General features: G+C 32.8%; 3 protein-coding genes across 4 annotated transcripts in view; 2 read left to right on the plus strand and 1 right to left on the minus strand.

Annotated features, from left to right (window-relative positions):
• Nucleotides 1-20,316, plus strand: part of LOC126853962 (lachesin-like) — a 60,633-nt gene that overhangs the window by 17,387 nt on the left and 22,930 nt on the right. The window contains exon 1 of one of the 2 annotated variants that reach the window (XM_050600246.1): nucleotides 9,468-9,616. The exons of the other annotated variant lie outside the window; for it this stretch is intronic. The gene's annotated coding sequence lies outside the window, so the exon portion shown is untranslated. Of the gene's footprint in view, nucleotides 1-9,467; nucleotides 9,617-20,316 lie in introns of those variants that run through there. 2 annotated transcript variants of the gene reach the window in all.
• On the minus strand, nucleotides 942-2,974 carry LOC126854028 (hsp90 co-chaperone Cdc37). The gene is made up of 5 exons (XM_050600364.1): nucleotides 2,757-2,974; nucleotides 2,255-2,388; nucleotides 1,733-2,174; nucleotides 1,339-1,644; nucleotides 942-1,262 (listed from the first exon to the last, which is right to left on the minus strand). Exons 1-5 carry the CDS (start codon nucleotides 2,787-2,789, stop codon nucleotides 1,077-1,079), a joined length of 1,101 nt encoding a protein of 366 aa, XP_050456321.1. The 5' UTR covers nucleotides 2,790-2,974; the 3' UTR covers nucleotides 942-1,076.
• Nucleotides 3,148-8,275, plus strand: LOC126853779 (integrator complex subunit 7). The gene is made up of 13 exons (XM_050599845.1): nucleotides 3,148-3,589; nucleotides 3,793-4,112; nucleotides 4,205-4,429; nucleotides 4,513-4,762; nucleotides 4,845-4,918; nucleotides 5,028-5,173; nucleotides 5,238-5,583; nucleotides 5,697-5,956; nucleotides 6,059-6,259; nucleotides 6,331-6,424; nucleotides 6,542-6,645; nucleotides 6,751-7,255; nucleotides 7,928-8,275. The coding sequence occupies exons 1-13, from the start codon at nucleotides 3,499-3,501 to the stop codon at nucleotides 8,201-8,203; spliced, it is 2,892 nt and encodes a 963-aa protein (XP_050455802.1). The 5' UTR covers nucleotides 3,148-3,498; the 3' UTR covers nucleotides 8,204-8,275.

Below are 20,316 nucleotides of genomic sequence, written 5' to 3' on the forward strand. Positions count from 1 at the left end.
ACGTCTCGCAGTCGATGAAACTAACGTATTGTGCAGTGATAATGAAAGACGAAAAATATTACCTATACGCCTGTGACACGCCGCACCGGAAAAGAACGAGTCGGTCGAGCTTCCGGTATATGTATGCTGCCGTGGCTCGATCGAGTGCTCGATTCTCGCTGCTCCAGAGATTCGAGCTTGATGCCGGGAAATTTCAAAGCAGCTAAGAGCAACGTTCACAGAGTTGCAAGAGACAATATTAAATAAATATACCTTTAAAATTAAAACGTATAATAGATTGCTGAATAAACAAAAAAAAGAAAATAAATAAATCAGAATATATATATATATATAAATCCAGCAAAAAAGAAACATACTTTATGTAAACTGTGATATTTTTTATTCGATATATAATTAGATTATTCCATATTCCTATTTTTTTTTTTTAAATTAGTCTCTTCTCAGAATACAAAATATTTAAAAAGGTATATACAAAATTAGAGACCAAAGTTGAGAGAGTTAGAGACAATTTAAGCACATAATTATTTTTATTTACATAACAATATTATTTTGGATTAATATACAATGTTAATATAGTGAGGTGTGCAAAATTGAAATAATCATCTATTAGTGCAATTAACAATGTATATATACACACACGCACACACACGCACACACACATATATATATATATATATATATATATATATATATATATATATATAGGAAAGTAATTTTTATATTAACACAAATCAAATGTATACAAAGAGAAGTATACAGCACTTTGTCACAAGCATTTGTGCTAATTAATAATTCTTACGTATTTCGTATGTCAAGTTTTCTATTTATGAAACGATAACTCAGTCTTATAAATTAATTCAATTTAATAGCATCTCAACATGAAACAATATGTAATTGCAATTATGAAAGAAGTTTATGGAGATAATAATCACATTGCTAGATTTCGCAAAGACATCAACTTTATTGTTAATGTACTATATTTCATATTATGCGTAAAGAATACTCCTGTATAACTGAGATACTGATTTTCACTGAGTATCGATAATGGTACATAGGCGCGATCAATCGAAATGTCATTATTCTGGATCTGGCGTTTCTTTTGTAGCGTTTTGTTCCTCCTTTTCCTTGGTTTTTGCATCGGGGACCCATAGACCGCTATCAACGCAACGCTTCATGTGATATGTTGCTTCTTCCTCCGACATCGCGGCTATTGTTTGTTGTAACAGAGGGATATCTTGCGTCTCAAAACACTTTTGCAAAGACTGAAAGCAATGGAATGAAAAAAGAAGAACTTCCTAATATATTGGCTTTTATGTTATAAGACAAATTTTTATTTACCTCTGGAAGACTTTCAAACACTTCGACTGGATCAAGTCCACCAGGACCCAGACGAGCCTTCTTCTCCTCCTCCTCGGCCTCTCTAATTGCATCAGCCACTTTTTCTGCTGCTCTCTTGCGTATTCTATCTTTAAATGCTCTCAGTTCATCGTCGAAGGAATTTTTGTACTCTACTTCGGCAATTTGAATACGACTGAAAAAGGATCCAACACATGCCCGTGGGTCAACATCCAATTGCTTAGATAATTCCAATATGTATTGCATACATATACATTGATGAGCAACATGCTCCATCAAATCATGTTTCTGAAAATACATGATGAATATTGCAATACAAAATTAATCGTAATTATTAAAAGTTAAAAAGAATTCCATCTATTGCAAGACTACTTACTTCTTCCATTTCTAAATTAATGCACCAGATGACTAAATAATTTGCTGTATTCTCGCAAACTAAATGTGGATGGTCCTGCAAGAATTTCTTACTGTCATCATATTTCCTTAGCATGCCAAATTCTTTCAACTTTTTCTCATTTTCTTTAACAAATTGTTTCATTCGTTTTTCCTTTTCTTCGTCAGATAAACCGTCGTCGTCCTTCCTAGGAGGCTTTTTATTTATCACAGTTTTTGTAAAACCGTCTTGGCCAATGGTATCTACATTCCAAGGTGTTAATCTCTCTTTCTTTTTCATTTCTTCTTCCTTTTCTTTAATTTTCTTCTCTTCTTCTTCAAGCTCTTGGAGAACCTTTTTTAATCCAGTTAAATCAGCTGAATCTTTCTGTTCGCTTTCTAATTTAGCTAATTTTTCTTTTGTATCCTTTAATTTCTGTAATGTTCTAAAATAACAAATAAAATATGAATTAACTTATTTTTATAGAAAAAATACTTCATTCATACAACAAATATCATTTCATACTCTGCTTTTTTTCTCATGTGTTCCTCCTGTTCTCTCTTTTGTTCTTCCATTCTCTCGATCCGTGCCTGATGACGCCATCTAAATAAGGATGGAGTATCAATATTTGGATGTGTATCATCTTCATCATCTGAAATCTGATAAGAACAATAATATTAATCAATAAAAATTACATTGACATGTGTAAAATTTAAATATATATTCAATGTTATTGTTTAATACACAGTTATGTAAATTATAAAAAAAATTAGGTATTAATCAAGAAACTAAGTAATTTATACTATTTGATAGCACATTAAAATTTCTATAGCAAATATTTTAAAATATTTTATATTTTTATGATAAATATATAATTCTGAATTTTTGAATCACGTAATAATTGACATTTCAGCAGTAATATAATAAAATAGCTGCCAGCACAAAATGTATACAGCCGGCGAGATTCAATCCCTAGTCTAGAATATTCCAGAACGCTGGACCCAGAGAATGAGCGACGCATCCTTACTTCGATGTTCTTCCATTTGCTGTAATCCACCATCGTAGCGCCTAGATATACCAATCGTCTTTCGTAGAGTTGCTCTTCGTAATCCTTCAGTTGCACAAGTTTTTCTTTGTTTTTTTCTTATCGCGAATATCGCGCACGAAAACCTTAAATTGCCATTTTTTTCGCTTTCGCGAGAGCGCCAATCCTTAGATCGCACTTGCCAAACTTTGATTGTCAATGGCCGCGTTCAGCAGTTAACAGGGAAAACGCTCAGTTATCGTCTTGTCAACATTCGACGTTGATTTGTTGGTTCTAAAAGTAAGAGCCAATCATATTCAATTGTCGGTTTTCTTTGCTGAACGCGGCCAATTACACGATCGACCTTGCCGTCTTGAACTTTGGAGCCACTATAATTGTCGAGCGAGATAAAAGATGTCGTGCCGGTATCAATCGATGATTCACATACACGAGACACAATCTAGATTCATTTTGAAAATTCGTAACCACAGTAGATTGCGATCGCTGTGATGGCGGGCTAAATTAAAGAACTGAAATAAAGATAGCAAATATATAAAATAAATAATTAATTAATTACATATCTGATAATTTTTCTATATACATTGGTATTTTCTTAAATCTACCTTTGCAGATTTTATGTGAGAATCATCAAAGAATCATTTCAAGATAGAGGTTATGATGCCATGAATGATAATTTATAGCATAGTTTTTTCAATATTTTAAATGTAATTTGTACTGTGAAAAAATGATTGGAATGAGAATGAATGCCTTTAATGATACTGGTCTCGGAGAACCCGAACAAGATGCGAATACAGCACTTATAGAACTTGATAAAGGTTTGTTTATATTCAATTTTCTGGTCTTTAGATGAATGTTTAAAGAATAATATTAATATTAATTTTTTGGCAAATAATAACAATATTAATAACTAATTAAATATTATAGTATATATGGATATGTATATATGTAATTGATTGATATATGTAATTGATAATTATAATACAAATATCAAATTTTATTGGATATTTATTGGTTGTAGGTTTACGTTCTACCAAAACTGGAGAGCAATGTGAAGCTATAGTACGTTTTCCTAGATTATTTGAAAAGTATCCATTTCCGATATTGATAAATTCGTCTCTGTTAAAATTGGCTGAAGTATTTCGTACTGGCAGTAATTTTTTACGAGTATGGGTCCTAAGAGTGTGTCAGCAGAGTGAAAAACATCTTGATAAAATCTTAAATGTGGATGAATTTGTAAGGCGTATTTATAGTGTTATACATTCAAATGATCCAGTTGCTAGGGCTCTTACTTTGCGTACATTAGGCAGTGTAGCTGGTATTATTCCTGAAAGACAACAAGTAATAATTAATTTAACCATTCAATAAAAAAATATAAATGCAAGTAAATTTAGACTTATAAAAGTGATAAAATTATCAATTATTATCCCAAGGTACACCACAGTATAAGAAGATCCTTGGATTCTCATGATTCAGTTGAAGTAGAAGCTGCAATATATGCTGCCCAAATGTTTGCAGCGCAGTCCAAGTTATTCGCTGTATCAATGTGCAGTAAGATTTCTGATATGATCAGAGGTCAAGCTACACCTGCCTCGATGAAATTGCAGCTTATACCAATTCTACAATACATGCATCATGATATTTTCACAGCATCAATGGTATATAATGCTGTTTACATGCATTTGTTTTATATATTTTATATGCAAATTTCAATATAAATATTTGTATAATTATATTGCAGGTAAATGAATTATGTATGGAGCTCCTTGCAAGTTATCCAGCAGCTGAATTTGTTAGAGTCACTCTGAGTGCATTAAGTACACTGGCTTCTGCAACATTAATAGATGTGCCACAACAGGTTGTGTTATTATTACGCTATTTGCAAGATGACCCGAGATTGTCCGTAAAACGTCACGCCTTACATCTTCTGCATAGTTTAGCGAGACGAGGAGCGCATCTCTGGCCACAGGGTGCTCTTAGTAACTTAATTGGTACAAATACCTGTAATATATTTGCATCCATATATACTTGATATTTGTATAAATTATATAATTAATATCTAATAATTCACAGAAAGTACCACGACACTTTTGCAAGATGGTGCAGGACATACGGATCTTCTTATACGCACTTTAGATGTAATTGAGGTCAGTTAAATTAATAAAAATTACGTTCAGTTGCAAAAATTTACAATGTATTTTTATATATATTTTCATATATATGAATACATATTTATTGAAATTCTTTAATGCACAGGTACTTAGTCAAAATTCTGTGACGTGTGATGCAAATATGGAGGAAAATAGTCCTTTATTGCAATTGTGTCTAAATGCATGCTATTCTCCTGATCCATTTGTTGCAGTAAAAGCAATTACTATACTTTCCAGAGTAGCCTGTTACTGGTATATATACATATGTTTCTCTTTTATCTACATAGATATGTAATTAATATAGATTATTTCATAGTTATGAAGAAGGACTGCCTGCTTATGGTATACAAGACGTCATTTCTTGTCTCGAATCTCTGATTGTATTATTGGCCTTGGACGACAAACATTTATATCAGTTAAAGGTGTGCTTACGTTCGACGGTAAAACTATGTCAGTCGCAGCCTAGTCATTGCGCTATATTTGTTGACGCTATTGGTTCCACTCTTATCAATGCCAGTGCGGAAAATGGTCAGAACGAGAAGCAAACAGTCGCTCTGTGCGAAGCGTTAGGTGCGATTGGTAGTTTAGGAGAAAATACACTGCTGCCGCTTTTAGCAGACATTTTGGTAAAGCTTAAACAAACTATGCATGTACATACAAAGGTAATATATATTCTTTTACATAATATATGAAGAAAATTATCTCTTTCATCTAAAAAAGTTTAGTTTTTTGATAAATGATTGTAAAAAATTCTATTTTAATTCAATTTCCAAAGGTAATGCTTTGTACATTATTATTTCAAATGGTGGCTGGAGGGTATGAATGGAATTCAGAGTGCTTGGAGGCAATAGACAATGTTGTAAAAAACGTAGATGGTTGGGCGAAATATCGTATTGCGCGTAGTGCCGCAAGATATGGTCATCATACAATTGCTACTGAAATATTTAAAAGTTTAAAAGAAACTGTAGCATCGGAGCAACTACATTTCTGGCTGTCTGGTTTAGAACTAGTTACAAAAGCGGAATGCTGCCTTATGTAGGTATTATATTTTATTTGCAGAATATACCAATATGTTATTTTATGTATCCATATTCTTTTTTTAATATAATAATGTATAATAATATATAATACGTGTAGGGATAAAAAGGAAGGCGAAGAAAATTTGACTAAAGCCCAGATTGTGGAAAAATTGAATGGAGCGATAGCGCGTTATGCGAGCGCTTGCGCGTCTCTTAAAGCTGCTAGCACTCCACTGCGCAGTTTGCAGTTTCCAAGTGAATATTCAAAATTACGTTGTGAATTCTTACAAGCCATAGTCCAGCTATTGCATTCATGCATGTAAGGAACAACATAATATATGTAATTTAAAAAAATATATCACAGAAAAAACCAAAATTACTTACTTTTAGATCTTTATGCACTGCACCACCACCCGCTATAGCTGTCACCGTTGTCATTGCTACGAAAGATGATCTCCAAAGATATGGTCGCGTTACACATCAGGCATGATTTCTACAATTATAATTATGAAATGATTTAAATTTGATTAGATGACATATATTTATAAAGTACATACTATGATATAGTATAAATCAAATTAAGCTTTTCTTTTTTTTTCAGTTAAGAAAATCAGCGCAAGATTTGAGAAATTGTGCAGACAATTATCAGAAATTATATCAGTCAGCTTTTGATGCTGATCCAGGATCGTTGGCGAATATTCGAGCGTATCCTTTCATTAAAGAGATATCAATTGATTAACTGTCATTTTTTTTTATCATTTTTTTAACTATACGCACTTTTGGATATTTATCTTAATTTATCTCATGTAGATTACAAGAAATGTGCCGATTAATTGCAAATAGCGTAGAACGAGTTTGTGGCAGTCCAAGTATCTCAATGTATCAACAGCAGAACGATTCTATAAATTTTTATTTCGGCGATTTTGTGGAAATGCGGCAATTGGCCCGTTGTTGTGCCGAGTTGCGTTCTTTAGCACCACCATGGGTCAGCACTGATAGTAAGACTGGTGCCATCAGTCATTTGAGAGTCAGTTGTTTGATATCGCAAGTTATGTTGCTTGCTGGTGGTACAATGAGATTGCCGATACCTAGATATTTTTTCCAAACGCTGCAGACAACTAGTATTAAGCTATCGGTGTCGCCACAACCACGTGTTCTCGGTGAACCCGTGTCTGTGCCTCAAGGCAGTCAACTAGCACTTAAAGTCGAAGGTGTATTACGACATGGTCGACGAGCAGCTCTTTTCCGTTCTGTTGCTGCCGTGTGCATTTCCATCTCGACGACACCTCCTTCGAAAATAAATTCTGACCAAAAGGTAAATAAAACATTTAATATCATATCTTTTATAATTATACAAATGAAACAATTAAGATCAAGAGCTTATGAGCTCTCATTTTTTTTATCTTTTCTATATTATATATGTGTTTTAAATTGCATCGACATTTTTATTTTATGTAATTGTCTTTTCTTCATATTATGTAAAATTTTGGCAAATGTCTTTCTTTTATACTTCGCTTTGCATTTTTTTTTTTCTTTGAATCATATTTGGAAGATAGTATCAGTGGATGTTCTTTTTTATCTATTCTTGCATTTCTTCTCTTTATTTGAATCTATTCTCTTTATTTAAATATATGTATTTAAAATATTAATAAGATCTCTTCATATTTCTCTTAAATTATTGCTCATAAAAAAGTGTGATTAAAGTTTTGATACTATTTTACTTATTTTTGATTGAATTTCTAATCATTCTCTTTTATATATGACTATTATTTATTAAAAATTAAACGGAATATTATCTGCATATCAAATGATAATAAGGTACATAAACTATATCAAATGTTTGACAATATTTGAAAATAAATTAGAGATAAGAAAAGAAATTAGAGATGAGAAAGATAAAAAGATTCAATTAACAAGGTTCACGCAAAACTGTATAATTTTAATTAAATAATAATATTAAATAAAATGTGTTTTTTTTTGTTTGCAGGATTCTAATATGAATGAATTGCAACAAACGGTAATACCTCATCGTGATTTCTTTGCTTGCGAGTTTTTACTTTCTTTAGGAATACCTGGACCTGCGATTGTATTTCCGTGTGCAGCTGGTGGAAATACTGCTGGTGGTACAGGTAGCGGTGGTCAATATCAAATTACAGCAAGCGCGAGTATACTCGATAAAGATGGTAATGTATGGAAGTGTGGCCCACGCTCCACTCTTCCTGTTAGAGTGCACGAAGAGCCTACAAAAAGAAAATTACCTTAAAAAAATTGTATCAATAATTTGTAATAATACTTGTATATTTATATCAATTCTAATATAAAAATATAAATCTTATTTTATTTGTGTACGATATATCTTTTATATAACTTTACGTATTAATTCTAAATATACGGTTTATTAAGAACATATTCATATTTATAGTATAATATTTATATAATATATTGCAAATGTCTTTTTTGCATTTTATTTATAAAAATAAGATTCTATTAAACGCATGCGCTTATACTGGCGCGAAAATTTTCCTTCTTGAATTCAAACGCATATCGGTACTGATATGAGAAGTGCATATATATTTACACACACACACACACACACACACACACACACACACATATATATATATATATTACGTTCAAAAATATGAAGTGTCTTTTTTATCTTTCTTCAGTTTATTATCGCTAATAATTAGTTTATAATCGTTTATAAGCGCGGTTTATTCGCGAACAATGCGAGATTCATTAATGGAGTGACGTTAGCCGTCAAGTGATGAACATCGACGTTGGAGCGGACGCGCTAACCATCGTGGAAGGAAGTTGGCAAAAGTGACACGCACAGTCGCATCTGTTCGTTGATACGAAACGTGCGGCAATCGTATCTTATTACATTCAGCTTCAAAAAGAAGAGTTTATTCAGCATCAAAAAGAAGAGTTGTATCTTTAAAAATCGTCGCATCATTACTTGTCAATCCACTACACTGTTGAGTTTTGTCGTGCGGTGAGTCATAAACTTTTTTAACGATCTAAGATAAGATTTTTGCGTCCTCGCATTTTGCGCCAGTTATCCCAACGAAATTCAAAGTTTAGTCCGACAAAATTACATATTCCGAATGTTCCGTTAAAGAAGCTGATCTTAATTTTTAATCGTCGTACTCAGTAAAGTTTCAGTAACATCATTTTAAGTCTGTATCTTATCTATAGATATATTTTGTAATTTACATAAACTTCCTTGACACAAAAAAGTAGAAAGGAGGCGCCATTTTTCAACGTCGAACCAATATATTTGATGATATCAAATTTATTTGAGAAAATCGCTAATGCATCTTGGAGCTTGAGAGACTAATTAAACTATCTCTCCTCATCATATATCAGTTTTGAGAATAACGCTACGAGCGATGCGAGAGATTCATTGTCGCATCCGAGGGACGTTAGCCGTCAAGTAGTGAGTGTCGATGTTTGAGTGGACGCGCGAGCGACGACCCATAAAAGGGGGACCGCGAGAGTGGCGAGCGCACAGTCGCGCACCGTCTATCCGTTGGTACGGAACGCGCGGCAACGTATTCCATTCTCTGTTCGGCGTATCGGACTATCATTTAGCGTCAGAAGTAACAGTTATGTTATGCAAGATCATTACATCGCTGGCCGCTAACCCGCTGCGCTATTGAAACTTCGTCGTGCGGTGAGTGATATACTATCTTTTTCAACAATCCTAATGTAGGATTTTTCGCGTCTTTATTTTACGCCGCTAAACTATCGGTGCGACATTCGAAGTTTAATCTGACGAAGTTACACATTCCTCGAGTGTTTCGTTAAAGAATCTGATTTTAATTTTTAATGACTGTGCTCGGTAAAGTTTTCAAGTAACATCGTTTTAAAAATCTATCTACATATATTTGTATAAATTTCCTTGACACATACATACACGCACACGCGCGCGAAAAAGTAGACACCTGTGAAAGCGGGCGCCATTTTTGAAATCACGCAATATATTTATCTGATGCACGAAATATATTTCAGAAAAATTTATTTGCACATTGGATAATAACATTTAACATTTAAATAAAAATAACATTTAAATAAAAATAATTATTTTTATTATTATATAAGAATTTACTAATTATATAACTCTATGCGTGTATGTGTTTGAAACTTTATTAAAGATTTTGAGTGTGGCGCTTACAACAATTCAAACAATAATAATATCTTTATTTTTTACCTTCGTGATCGAGTAATTGATCATTTGATTAATTATCAAGAAATTCATCTTCATTTAAAAGAGATGTATCTACTTGTGTGTGTATCTGTGTGTGAGGGTCATGAATCCCATTGACTGTTTTGTATATGTTGATACATGAATATTCACAAAAATCATAAAAATAATTTAATATAATAAAAATTTTACGTTAGAATATTTTGCTGTTGCCGTAACATTGCAATTCAAAATATAAGCAGTCAGTAAAAGCTGATTTTTATTGTAATAATAATAAGATATTAGACAATTAAATATTAGATATTTTTTTTTAATTATAATATATATATATACATATTATAATTTAAAATTAATAATTTTTATTAATTAGAATAATGTGTGATTTTAATATATCTTTTTATATAGAAAGAATTTTTTCAATTTTCTTTTCAAAAAATTGAAATTGATGACTTAATTTAAAACATAATTTAATTGAGAAACACGCGCTCGATGAATCCTTTACAATCAATCCATAGTATATAAATGTAGATATTTTTTTTACTATTATTTATTTAATAAGAAATCTTACATTAAGACGTGCAGAAGACGAAACCGCGATCGAGGAGAAACGAAAATCGAGCAGCGCGGCGGAACTCTGCAAAACTTTGAGTCTTGAGATTAATTCGTCGGTATCTCTCGGGAATTTCGGCAGTCTCGTCCAACGTCCGCGGCTTCTTGAACGAGAAGATCGAGTCTCAGGAATATCATATATGAGATCAAATTAAGCGCGCGCGCTTTCAAGTTTGGCAATGAAGCACGGCGAATCTGGAAATTGCGCGCGATTATCCTCCTCACTGTTAAGCAAAACGCGAGAATTGCCATCACAATCCGTGATGAAACTCGGCGATTCGCGAGAGAAGATCATTCACATGATTATCTTGCCGTGTCTGAGTAAAGACTTTTCTTTTGTTAGTTGGCGTTACACGCATAATTGAATTCGCCGATCCTATATTATCGAGAAATTTGATCGATACTAAATTTTTTTTAATATCACGAAATATAAATTTTAGTTTCATTACAAGCTGTCCATAATGTAGGATTCGTTAAAGACAGATTAGTGGATGATTACGGTTATTTTACGCTAATTTAGATATTATTTTTATTATATCTTTTTTGACATAAAAAAAATTTTTAATTAGACTCTTCGAGACAGAGTGAGAAGGTTTGATTTATAGTTCAAAATTTTCTTCATTAATCTGAAATTTACTTAAATTTGTTTTCTTATCGGAAATTTCCGAACGTAAATTCTGTTATCGTTGGATTCTAAAGTAATCATCCTTTAAGAAAATCAGATTTGCAGAATATTGCGTAAAACCACTACATAGTTATTATACGTAACTCTAAAAAGGATTTGTGAAAAAAGGGAAAAATAAATGTAAAGAAAACGCTTGATGTAAAGTTGTTACGCGGTATTTTACGAAATTTTTTTTTAAAGAAATTTTAAAAACAAAAAATATGTTATATATATGCGATTTATATTTTTAAATTATATTAATAGTTACACACGAATTTGGACGGGCAATCAAAATTTTTACCCTACCTCCATATAATATAATTAATTATTTGTAATAATTAATATATTATCAGCTTTATTTAAACTAAAAAACAAAAGTTTTCTCTATGAATTCTGTATCTATTTCTACAAAAGATAGAAAAAACAAATTCAAAAATTATCTAAGAATAATCGAAAGCCCCTGAATATATCCTGCTTGGACTTGAACAAATCTCGCGTAAATTACAAGAAAGCCAAAATTCCTAAGTGGAATTTTAGCTCTCCGTGAAGTGTCGTAACCTTTGAAAGATCCGCCACACACGTCGCCCAAGCTTAATGCACAATGACTATATCGTGTACTGTTGTGGTTAAATCTATACGTTCGGGGGAGGGGGAAGTGATAAGGGGACAAAGAGGTATACGATGTATGTAGTGGCTGCGTGATTCCAACTATTGCCTGTTACAGGTAGTTAGAAAGAGAGAGAGAGGGGGGGGGGGGGGGGAGGAATGGAAACTGTGGAATAGTTGTGTGTGTTAAATGGTTCGCAAACTAATGTTCAAAATTTGGGCACTGCCGCGGGATTGTAAGCGAGGATGGGAAGGTAGTCTTTCCGCACGTCTTTCCGTGTGGAAAGAGTACAGAGTGGGAGAGAGTTGTAATACTGACTGGCGAGGTATGTACAATATGTAGTACCTTCGTCGAAAATACTTTGCCACAGTGTGTTCCGCACGCGAGCGCGCGATCATGAATTATTAAACAGCGTGTCCTTTCCGGCCGCGTCTTTAATTTTATTCGTCCAAAGAGGAACCATAATACTATAGTAGCCGAAAAATTTGAAAATTAAATGATTGTCAATTATCTGAAATTTAAACTAACTTAAATGATTAAAAAGATATATAGTTGATATCCGTATTATCGATTAAGATAATCGCGGTGGTACTCGCGACTTGTGCGGCACGATCGTTCTCCGGTTGAATTTCTCGTGAAGCTTTGCGACACGGATAGAGTGCGTGTCGGAAAATGGAAATAAGATTCTGTGCATTTTTCTATGCATAGAAAGTGTCGTTTCCTTTGTATGCGAAACAGATATCTTATTTTCCGCCATGTGATCGAAACACGATTTTCCTGAATTGCCTGTGCGCAAACAGGTTTATGGATCTCCTCGTGCTCACAATGATCGCAGTTTGTATCACTCACAGAGACACGTCTATGTAACTTACATTATTTCTCAACATATGAAACATTAAATATTGAATGTTATACGATGAAAGATTAAAATGAATATACAATTCAAAGATTAGTGGCAAAGATAATTTTTTTATATCTTTTATAAATGCTTTCTTATAAATATACATATACCGATTGTTTCGTTATTTATTAGTTATATTCTATACATAAACTGTAAAAAATTGACCAAAACTTTAAGCAGAATGCTATCTGAATTATCAGATATTTTTCAGACACATTTTTTTGAACTTTCAGAAAAACGACTCTGATAATTAGAGATTGATTGAAATATGTGGAAGGACTTAAGACAGATTATTTGAAATTTCTTTCAGAAACTCAGATTTTTTTACAAAATTTTTTTACACTCTAACCGCAACATGTTAAATTGCCGCATATCTGTAACAGTACACATTCCTGCGCTATAGTAGATTTGAATGAAAATACGCTACAATGCAGCAAGCGCGTGTTGTACGTCTGGTCACTTTATTGTTGGAAGAAGTATGTCCAAGCCGCAACAGCATTTTGTTGAAAACTCGGCTCATATATATCGGTATCGGCGAGTTGCGCTCGACAAAACAAATTGCTTATACCTTCGATAGAACTTCGTCGGAAGTGTTTGGCTAGGTATATCGATACTTCATATGGACCGTTTGTTTAACTTCGAAAGTAGGAAAAAAAAAGCGACTCACTCTTTCGAGACACGGTAGACGGAAAACTGGGAGAAATTCTGTTTCCCCGAGGGACACGACAAAGGGGACATAGAGGATCGCGCGTCAGGAGATGCGTCTCAAAACTCCTGGATAAATCTAATAAGTATGCAGTCGATATAATGTGTTTTTTATACAAGACGAAAACAAGTAAAATCATGGAAAGATGCGTGTACGCTTCATTTTTTCGAGGTTGTAATAATGCATTTGCTTAAAAGTATACTTATATACATATATATATATATATATATATATATATATATATATATATATATATATAATGTAAAATTAATAATAATATAAATTAATTAGTATGATGGATATACTTACATGTACAACATGTACAAATAATTATAAAATATAAAACAACTGATTATATGTTATTATGTAACATAATAAAATTGCTTCATTATATTGATATTGTTATATTGTATACATAAAATGTGTATATAATATAGTAATAGATTCCGCAATTTCAAGCAAGAAATTTGATTCGTAAATTGTGATTCTATTTTCGTAAACTCGCCGCTTGAGAAGATAATTGAGAATAAAATTATTCTCAACGCGATTGTCGAGACGCAACGTTGCGAAAATACAATCAAGAGTTGTTTGTAATGCTGTAAAGAAAATTTCAGTTTGAATTTAGCAAGGGATTCTCAGTATGCTTCTCTGTGATTTAATTCCAAGGTTACGCAAAATGGACACGCGAAAATCTTTACTTAAAACTGTGTTATTCTCCGCGGTAATAAATTCGAATTATTCTTTTTTGAATTTAAGCTTACTATTAATTATTATGCTCACATGCTAAATATTTTACAAATGCGATTATGACGATATATTATATTATTAACACGCGTTAATTAAGCATTAATTATCTATTAATAATGTGAAATTTAATTAGCAGAATGCCTGATACTTGCCACGAATGATTGTAGGTTATTCAAAATTTAATAGACGTATTTAATAGACGAATTTAATAGACGGACAATATTAAAAATATAAAACGGTTATTAACGATTCTCAATTTTGCTGTTTCATTTTTCAAGCGCGACACCTAAAGTGTGTGAATATATTATTAAAAAACTGGGATGTATTAAATATTTAAATAAGCATATTTTTAAATTTTCATATTTTTTCAAGTTCCATTCATGTTTCACTATCGCATGAGGATTTTTGCATCAATTTTCGGCGGATAAATTGTTGAAATACGTTTACATATATGTAGATAGACACGCGTTATTGCATTTTATCGGAAATATGCTTGAAAATTTGCCCCGAGATGAAGATCACAAAAAATGATAACAATGCATTGGAGGCTTGTCACATTCCTGCACACACGCATGTAAAAGAAATGGAATTTTATATGCACACATACAATCACCGATTTTCAAAAGCTTGCAGAATTAAACTACCTTCCTTCATCTTCCATTCATCGTCTTTGCAATATTCTTGTCCCGCTTTTAGAACGCTTTAGCTACACATAAAATGGATAAAATGGATAAAGTATAATATATTCATTATATAAAATATATAATTTATAAATAAATTAATATCTTAAGCATATAAAGAGAAAGTTCAAATTTTATATAATCTTTCGATTTTAAAGCCACATTAACAAAGAATAAATGTACATATATGTAAATATGTATATAAAATAATGTTTATTATATAATTCTTGGCAAATTATATATACATTATATTTCATGATAATTTCAAACAAAATTTATTATATCTTATTTATTATTTATTATATATTATTTATTTATTTTTTTTATTCGATATAATCATATGCGCTTAATTCTACTTTTGTCTTCTTTTCGACAATTCAGCAACATGCATGTGTATAGCCATTTCAAAATTAACCACGTGCTTATAAGAGAGTGTTTTTCCTCGTAAAGTATGTACTTTCAACTGTCGCGCTAAACATTGACCTTTCACTGCCGGATCATCGTAAATTTCGCGAACGGCAAATAGCCGCGCAAAACTGTACACGAGCGTGTGAGGGAAGTGACGAAAGTGAAGGACAGGAGTAAATGGACAAGTCGAGGATGGAGAGTGGCTTTCTGTTCTCTCGATGGTGGAGGCATTTGTACCGTCGACGCGAAAACGCGCGCGCGCGCCCCATAATAAACATGCCGGCGGACGGGCTGACTGATGATACCGTTCACCGATAGATCTATGTTATTGGTTACCTCACCCGATACCGATGAGCCATTGAACACGGCGAGAGGAGGCATCCGTAGTGCCGAAAACTAACGGCAGTAATTATCGTGGTTGCTTTTCTTCCTACCGTAACTCTTCCTTCCGGCCGATCTTTCCGGTTTCATGCACGCCCGCACATCGAAAATATAGAACTTATTTTACTTCGTTGGATAAAGGGATTAACCACATATACAACTGTCATGCGAGATAAATATATTTTCATGCGTGTGTGAAATTTAATTTTATTGCGTAAATAAAGTTTAATTTTATTAATTATGAAATTTCTAAATTTCTTAATCATTCTGTTAAATTGATTTTTTTTTTTCTAATAGAATATTTCTCTTTTATTTGAATTGATTTTATTTGAATATTTTTAGAATATTAATTTTCTAATATAATTATTCTACTTTAAAATTAATCATAATTTTTTTATGATCGTTCGATACATATAGATATTTTTTTTTTTTTTCGTTCGCTTTGACGTTTTTTTTAAATACTTATCGCATATCGTTTTCGTGCGCCAAAAAAGCCGAGGATATGTTTCAGATATACAAAATATACATCGCATAATGTTGTGCACATCGACGCCATACGCTATTGATAGATTTGTACTTCAGGTAAATGAAAACGCTTATCGTCGTTCGCGCAAGCTGAATAGTTCGCAACATTCCATCGGTTGAGATGTTAGCGGAACGTGTGTAAATAATCCTTTGATCTTCGTTTATATGGTGTAGTACAAAGCGTGTCGAAACGCACGTTGGATAGACCCTCATTCACGATGCGTATTTAATGTTAAATGCGACCGTTTGATACAAATCCCCTTATTAATGTCGATTGCGTATCCGATAGATGCAACGGATACTAAAGTAAAACCAAAATTGTTGCGAATTAACATTAAATACAAATCGATCAATCTGAGTAATTGCGTTACTTTTTATGTCATTAAAATGAAATTATATATTCACAGTTTATTCTAAAATAATTGATATTGCAATTAAATGCGTATCGACAATAAGATATATCGAGCGTAAGTGAAAGATACTATGTATGAAAATATATGTTACGTAAAGTCTGACGTATGTTTATGTTTATGAAATGTATAAATCTTTCGGTGATGTCACGCGCTTAAATTCAGGATGTAAAAGAGTCTAGAAATATTAAAGGAATTTGCAAAGAGGTGTTGGCGAAGTCCATTTCCTGAGCAGGGAAGCCACCGCTTGCCATAAATCTTTCGACGTATCAACTATTTATCTTTGAAATACGTTGGCTAGCTACACGGTAACCGTACGATTCGCGTGCTTTCTCGAACAATCGCCAAGTGTAGTGTATCATTATATATTCATATTACAACATATGATGTTTTCTTACCACAAATTCTATGACCTATAATTCTAATCACTTATTAATTCTCATCTCTGTTTCTCGTATTTATTATATTTATAATTTGGAACATATAATTATTTTGAGGTATTGCTATTTTCTATAAAAAAAAAAAATCTATTTTTTATAAATTTTTGGGTGTGTACTATTAATTATTGCAAAATTGTAAAAAATGTTTAATGTGATATAGTATTATAATAAATTTAGAATATATATCACTGAGAGTGCGATATTAATGCAAATGCGGAATGCACATCGTAAATATATGTCATGTAAAATACTTCGACTGTGTGCGGCTGATATATAATTTCAACGTATCAGGTAGCTTCGGTACTATCACGATAACGCTGCTCTGACAATTGAAATTGTTATCGATGTTACCGCATCGTATCGCGTTGTCTATCAGTCTATCTGACAGATTAACGAATAATGAACGAAACAAGAAAATACCTGTTAATTGTACGTCAATGACATCTCCCGCGAGATTTTATCGTAATATATTTTTTTAATTTTTTTCCTAGTCGTTAATAACGCGAGCAATCGTATTACGAATTGTCAGGTAAAAATTTTATATTTTGTAAAACGCAAACGCGTACACACAAGTATGTATATCCATCTAAAATCCGATTTTAGCGAAATCACTTTGCGTTTAGAAGGAAGATTTAATATTTGAAGCGTAATTCATTTGGATTATGCGAATGCATTAGAACGATACTACCGCCCGGATGTAACGCGCTGCAAACATCCTCGCGCTAATTAAAATTGCATCGCGTGACGTTTCTAATTATCGCCATAACGTAATTGGTGTAACTGTCGTCTGACAAGAGAAAAACGCAACGTGTCGTGAGAGTGGCGCGTAATCGAAATGCGTTTACCGATACGGCTTGCCGAACGGAAATCGTACAAAAATTAATGCGTTAATCTACCGCCTGGCTTTATTTTAATTTAATCCACCGTAACTAGCTCGTTTCATTCATCAATCTCAATCTCGAATTCGTTCGCGTAGATCGAATTGCACGTTTCTCCCCCTTTCCTCCTCCTCCTCCTTCTCCCCCTCATCACCTCCCTCGCACTCTTTTGATCATAACGCCGATTCGTCTTTCGCGTTGCGAAACGCTTAATAGAATCGTATCTACCGCATATTCGTCATTACTGCGTTAACAAATAGAATAACTCTCGTTACTCGGATCTCGCATTTCTCGCGCATTCTCGACAAAACATGAAATCGTTATAGCGATTTGCAGCGCACTTCGAAAACAGAGAACGTGCCCGTTTCTCCATCCCTTCCCTCTCTCATCCCTTGCATAAATCCTTTTCTCTCTCTCTCTCTTTCCAAAAGCGAGCTAATCCCCTTTCGTATAAACCGATTCAGTTATCCCGTGACGAACTAACGGATATTCCCGTTACTGGCCAAAATGGATCGATATTTATTCGGGATAGAGGATCCGCGAAAGCGGATCTTTCGCTCGAATCTCCCGCTCGTATCAGCGCGAGATGGTACTTTCATCGGCTATGAACATTGAACAATCGTTATAAAGTCACTTACAACTTTAGTATATCGTTGAATTATATTCGCATTTACTATTTGCGTCCTAATTTTAACTATAATTATTTAATGTTTACAGGGACTTTTGTAAAATTTTTATTTTGTTTTATTAATTGTATATTGAAAATTTTAGTGTATTATAATAATGTAACAAATTTGTGTATATAATTATAAATGTGTATTATATATTTATTATTTCTAATTATTCTCTGTTTAACATTTTATACATAATTTCGAAAAATGAAATATATGTATTAATGAAATTAATATTAAACTCATATTTATTATAATAATATAAAATATGATATATATATATATATATATATATATATATATATATATATATATATATATATTATATGTGTGTGTGTGTATGTAATATGTTATTATAATATATATAATTTTCTTATATATATTTCATATATATATTTTTTTATTTTATTTGAATATTACTCTTAATATCTCTTTTTTTTAATCGTTAACTCGATTTTATAATACATAATCTTTTTCTCATGATCTTTTTCTGATAGATGATCTTTCTTTCAGTCTATCATATTATTAAGTAAGCCTTCGCTAAATAAAGACAGTGGTTTATAAAAATGTACATACGAGTTCAGAAAAATAATGGGAAAAAGTGGGAGAAATGCGAAAATATTCAAGTCTGACGTACTATCTTCATTATCATAATTTTTTGCCAATGACGTCTAACGAACGACGTGACGCGCACGATGCGTGGCAGGATAGATAACGGAGAGGATTGAGCGAGACAGGTAGCCGAGGGGAATAGAAGCAGGATGCGCGGCGGTGAAAAGGGGCATCTGCTGTATCTCTGTGTGTGCATCCAGCCTGCGGGGTGCAACTTAATGAGCTTCCTGTGTTGGTTCCGCTTTTAGCGCGTAACTCGTCTCTTGCGCACCCTTCTCCTGCCTCACTCACTCACTCACTCTCTCTCTTTTTAGTTTATGCGCTGCGTCCATCGTCATCCTTCGTCGTCATCACGAGTATCATCACCGCCACGTATATCTCGGAAAAGGATCTCTTCGCAGTACTGGAAGCTGCATTAAGATGCAATCACGACGAGTCGCGAATTAGCCGGTTGTCCATCTCGAGAATCCAATTCTCGGCTTCTGAATAATATTGGAAGCGGACAGTAATTCTCGTCATAGAGGAAAAAAATTCCTGTGTTTATTAGTTTTGGATTTGATTGCATAAACTATTGTCCGTTTCGTAACTTTTCATTAGCAAAGCTAGCTTTTTTTATGCGTAACCAAAAAAAAAAAAAGTGTACAATTAAAAAATTTTAAATTTGCAAGGGTTTTATCCCCCGCAAATTGCAGCTGTAGAATATATGTATGGAAAGAATCGAAGAAATATTATATCTCTCTCAAAAGGTGATTATAATTATAGGAAGCCAGTTTTTTATAAATTAAATATTTTTCAATTAGAGTACCAAACGTAATCTCGAGATATTTATGTAAGCGATGACAGTTTTAATCTAGCAAATTTTTTTAAAAGGAAGATATTTATTCGTTCATACATGAGAGGTAGTTACCTCGGATAAACTTCTCTCTCGCC

Source organism: Cataglyphis hispanica, chromosome 1, assembly GCF_021464435.1.
Source record: "Cataglyphis hispanica isolate Lineage 1 chromosome 1, ULB_Chis1_1.0, whole genome shotgun sequence".
NCBI lineage: Eukaryota > Metazoa > Arthropoda > Insecta > Hymenoptera > Formicidae > Cataglyphis > Cataglyphis hispanica.

Bases quoted from the DNA above. Each gene is read 5' to 3' on its own strand.
- LOC126853779 (XM_050599845.1), top strand. From the start codon at position 3,499: ATGATTGGAATGAGAATGAATGCCTTTAATGATACTGGTCTCGGAGAA. The intron at 5,174-5,237 runs GTATATATACAT...ATTATTTCATAG, and splicing joins TCCAGAGTAGCCTGTTACTG to TTATGAAGAAGGACTGCCTG. The intron at 6,260-6,330 runs GTAAGGAACAAC...ACTTACTTTTAG, and splicing joins CAGCTATTGCATTCATGCAT to ATCTTTATGCACTGCACCAC.
- LOC126854028 (XM_050600364.1), bottom strand. From the start codon at position 2,789: ATGGTGGATTACAGCAAATGGAAGAACATCGAA. The intron at 2,389-2,756 runs GTAAGGATGCGT...TGTTCTTATCAG, and splicing joins GCAAATGGAAGAACATCGAA to ATTTCAGATGATGAAGATGA. The intron at 1,645-1,732 runs GTAAGTAGTCTT...ATGTATTTTCAG, and splicing joins TTAATTTAGAAATGGAAGAA to AAACATGATTTGATGGAGCA.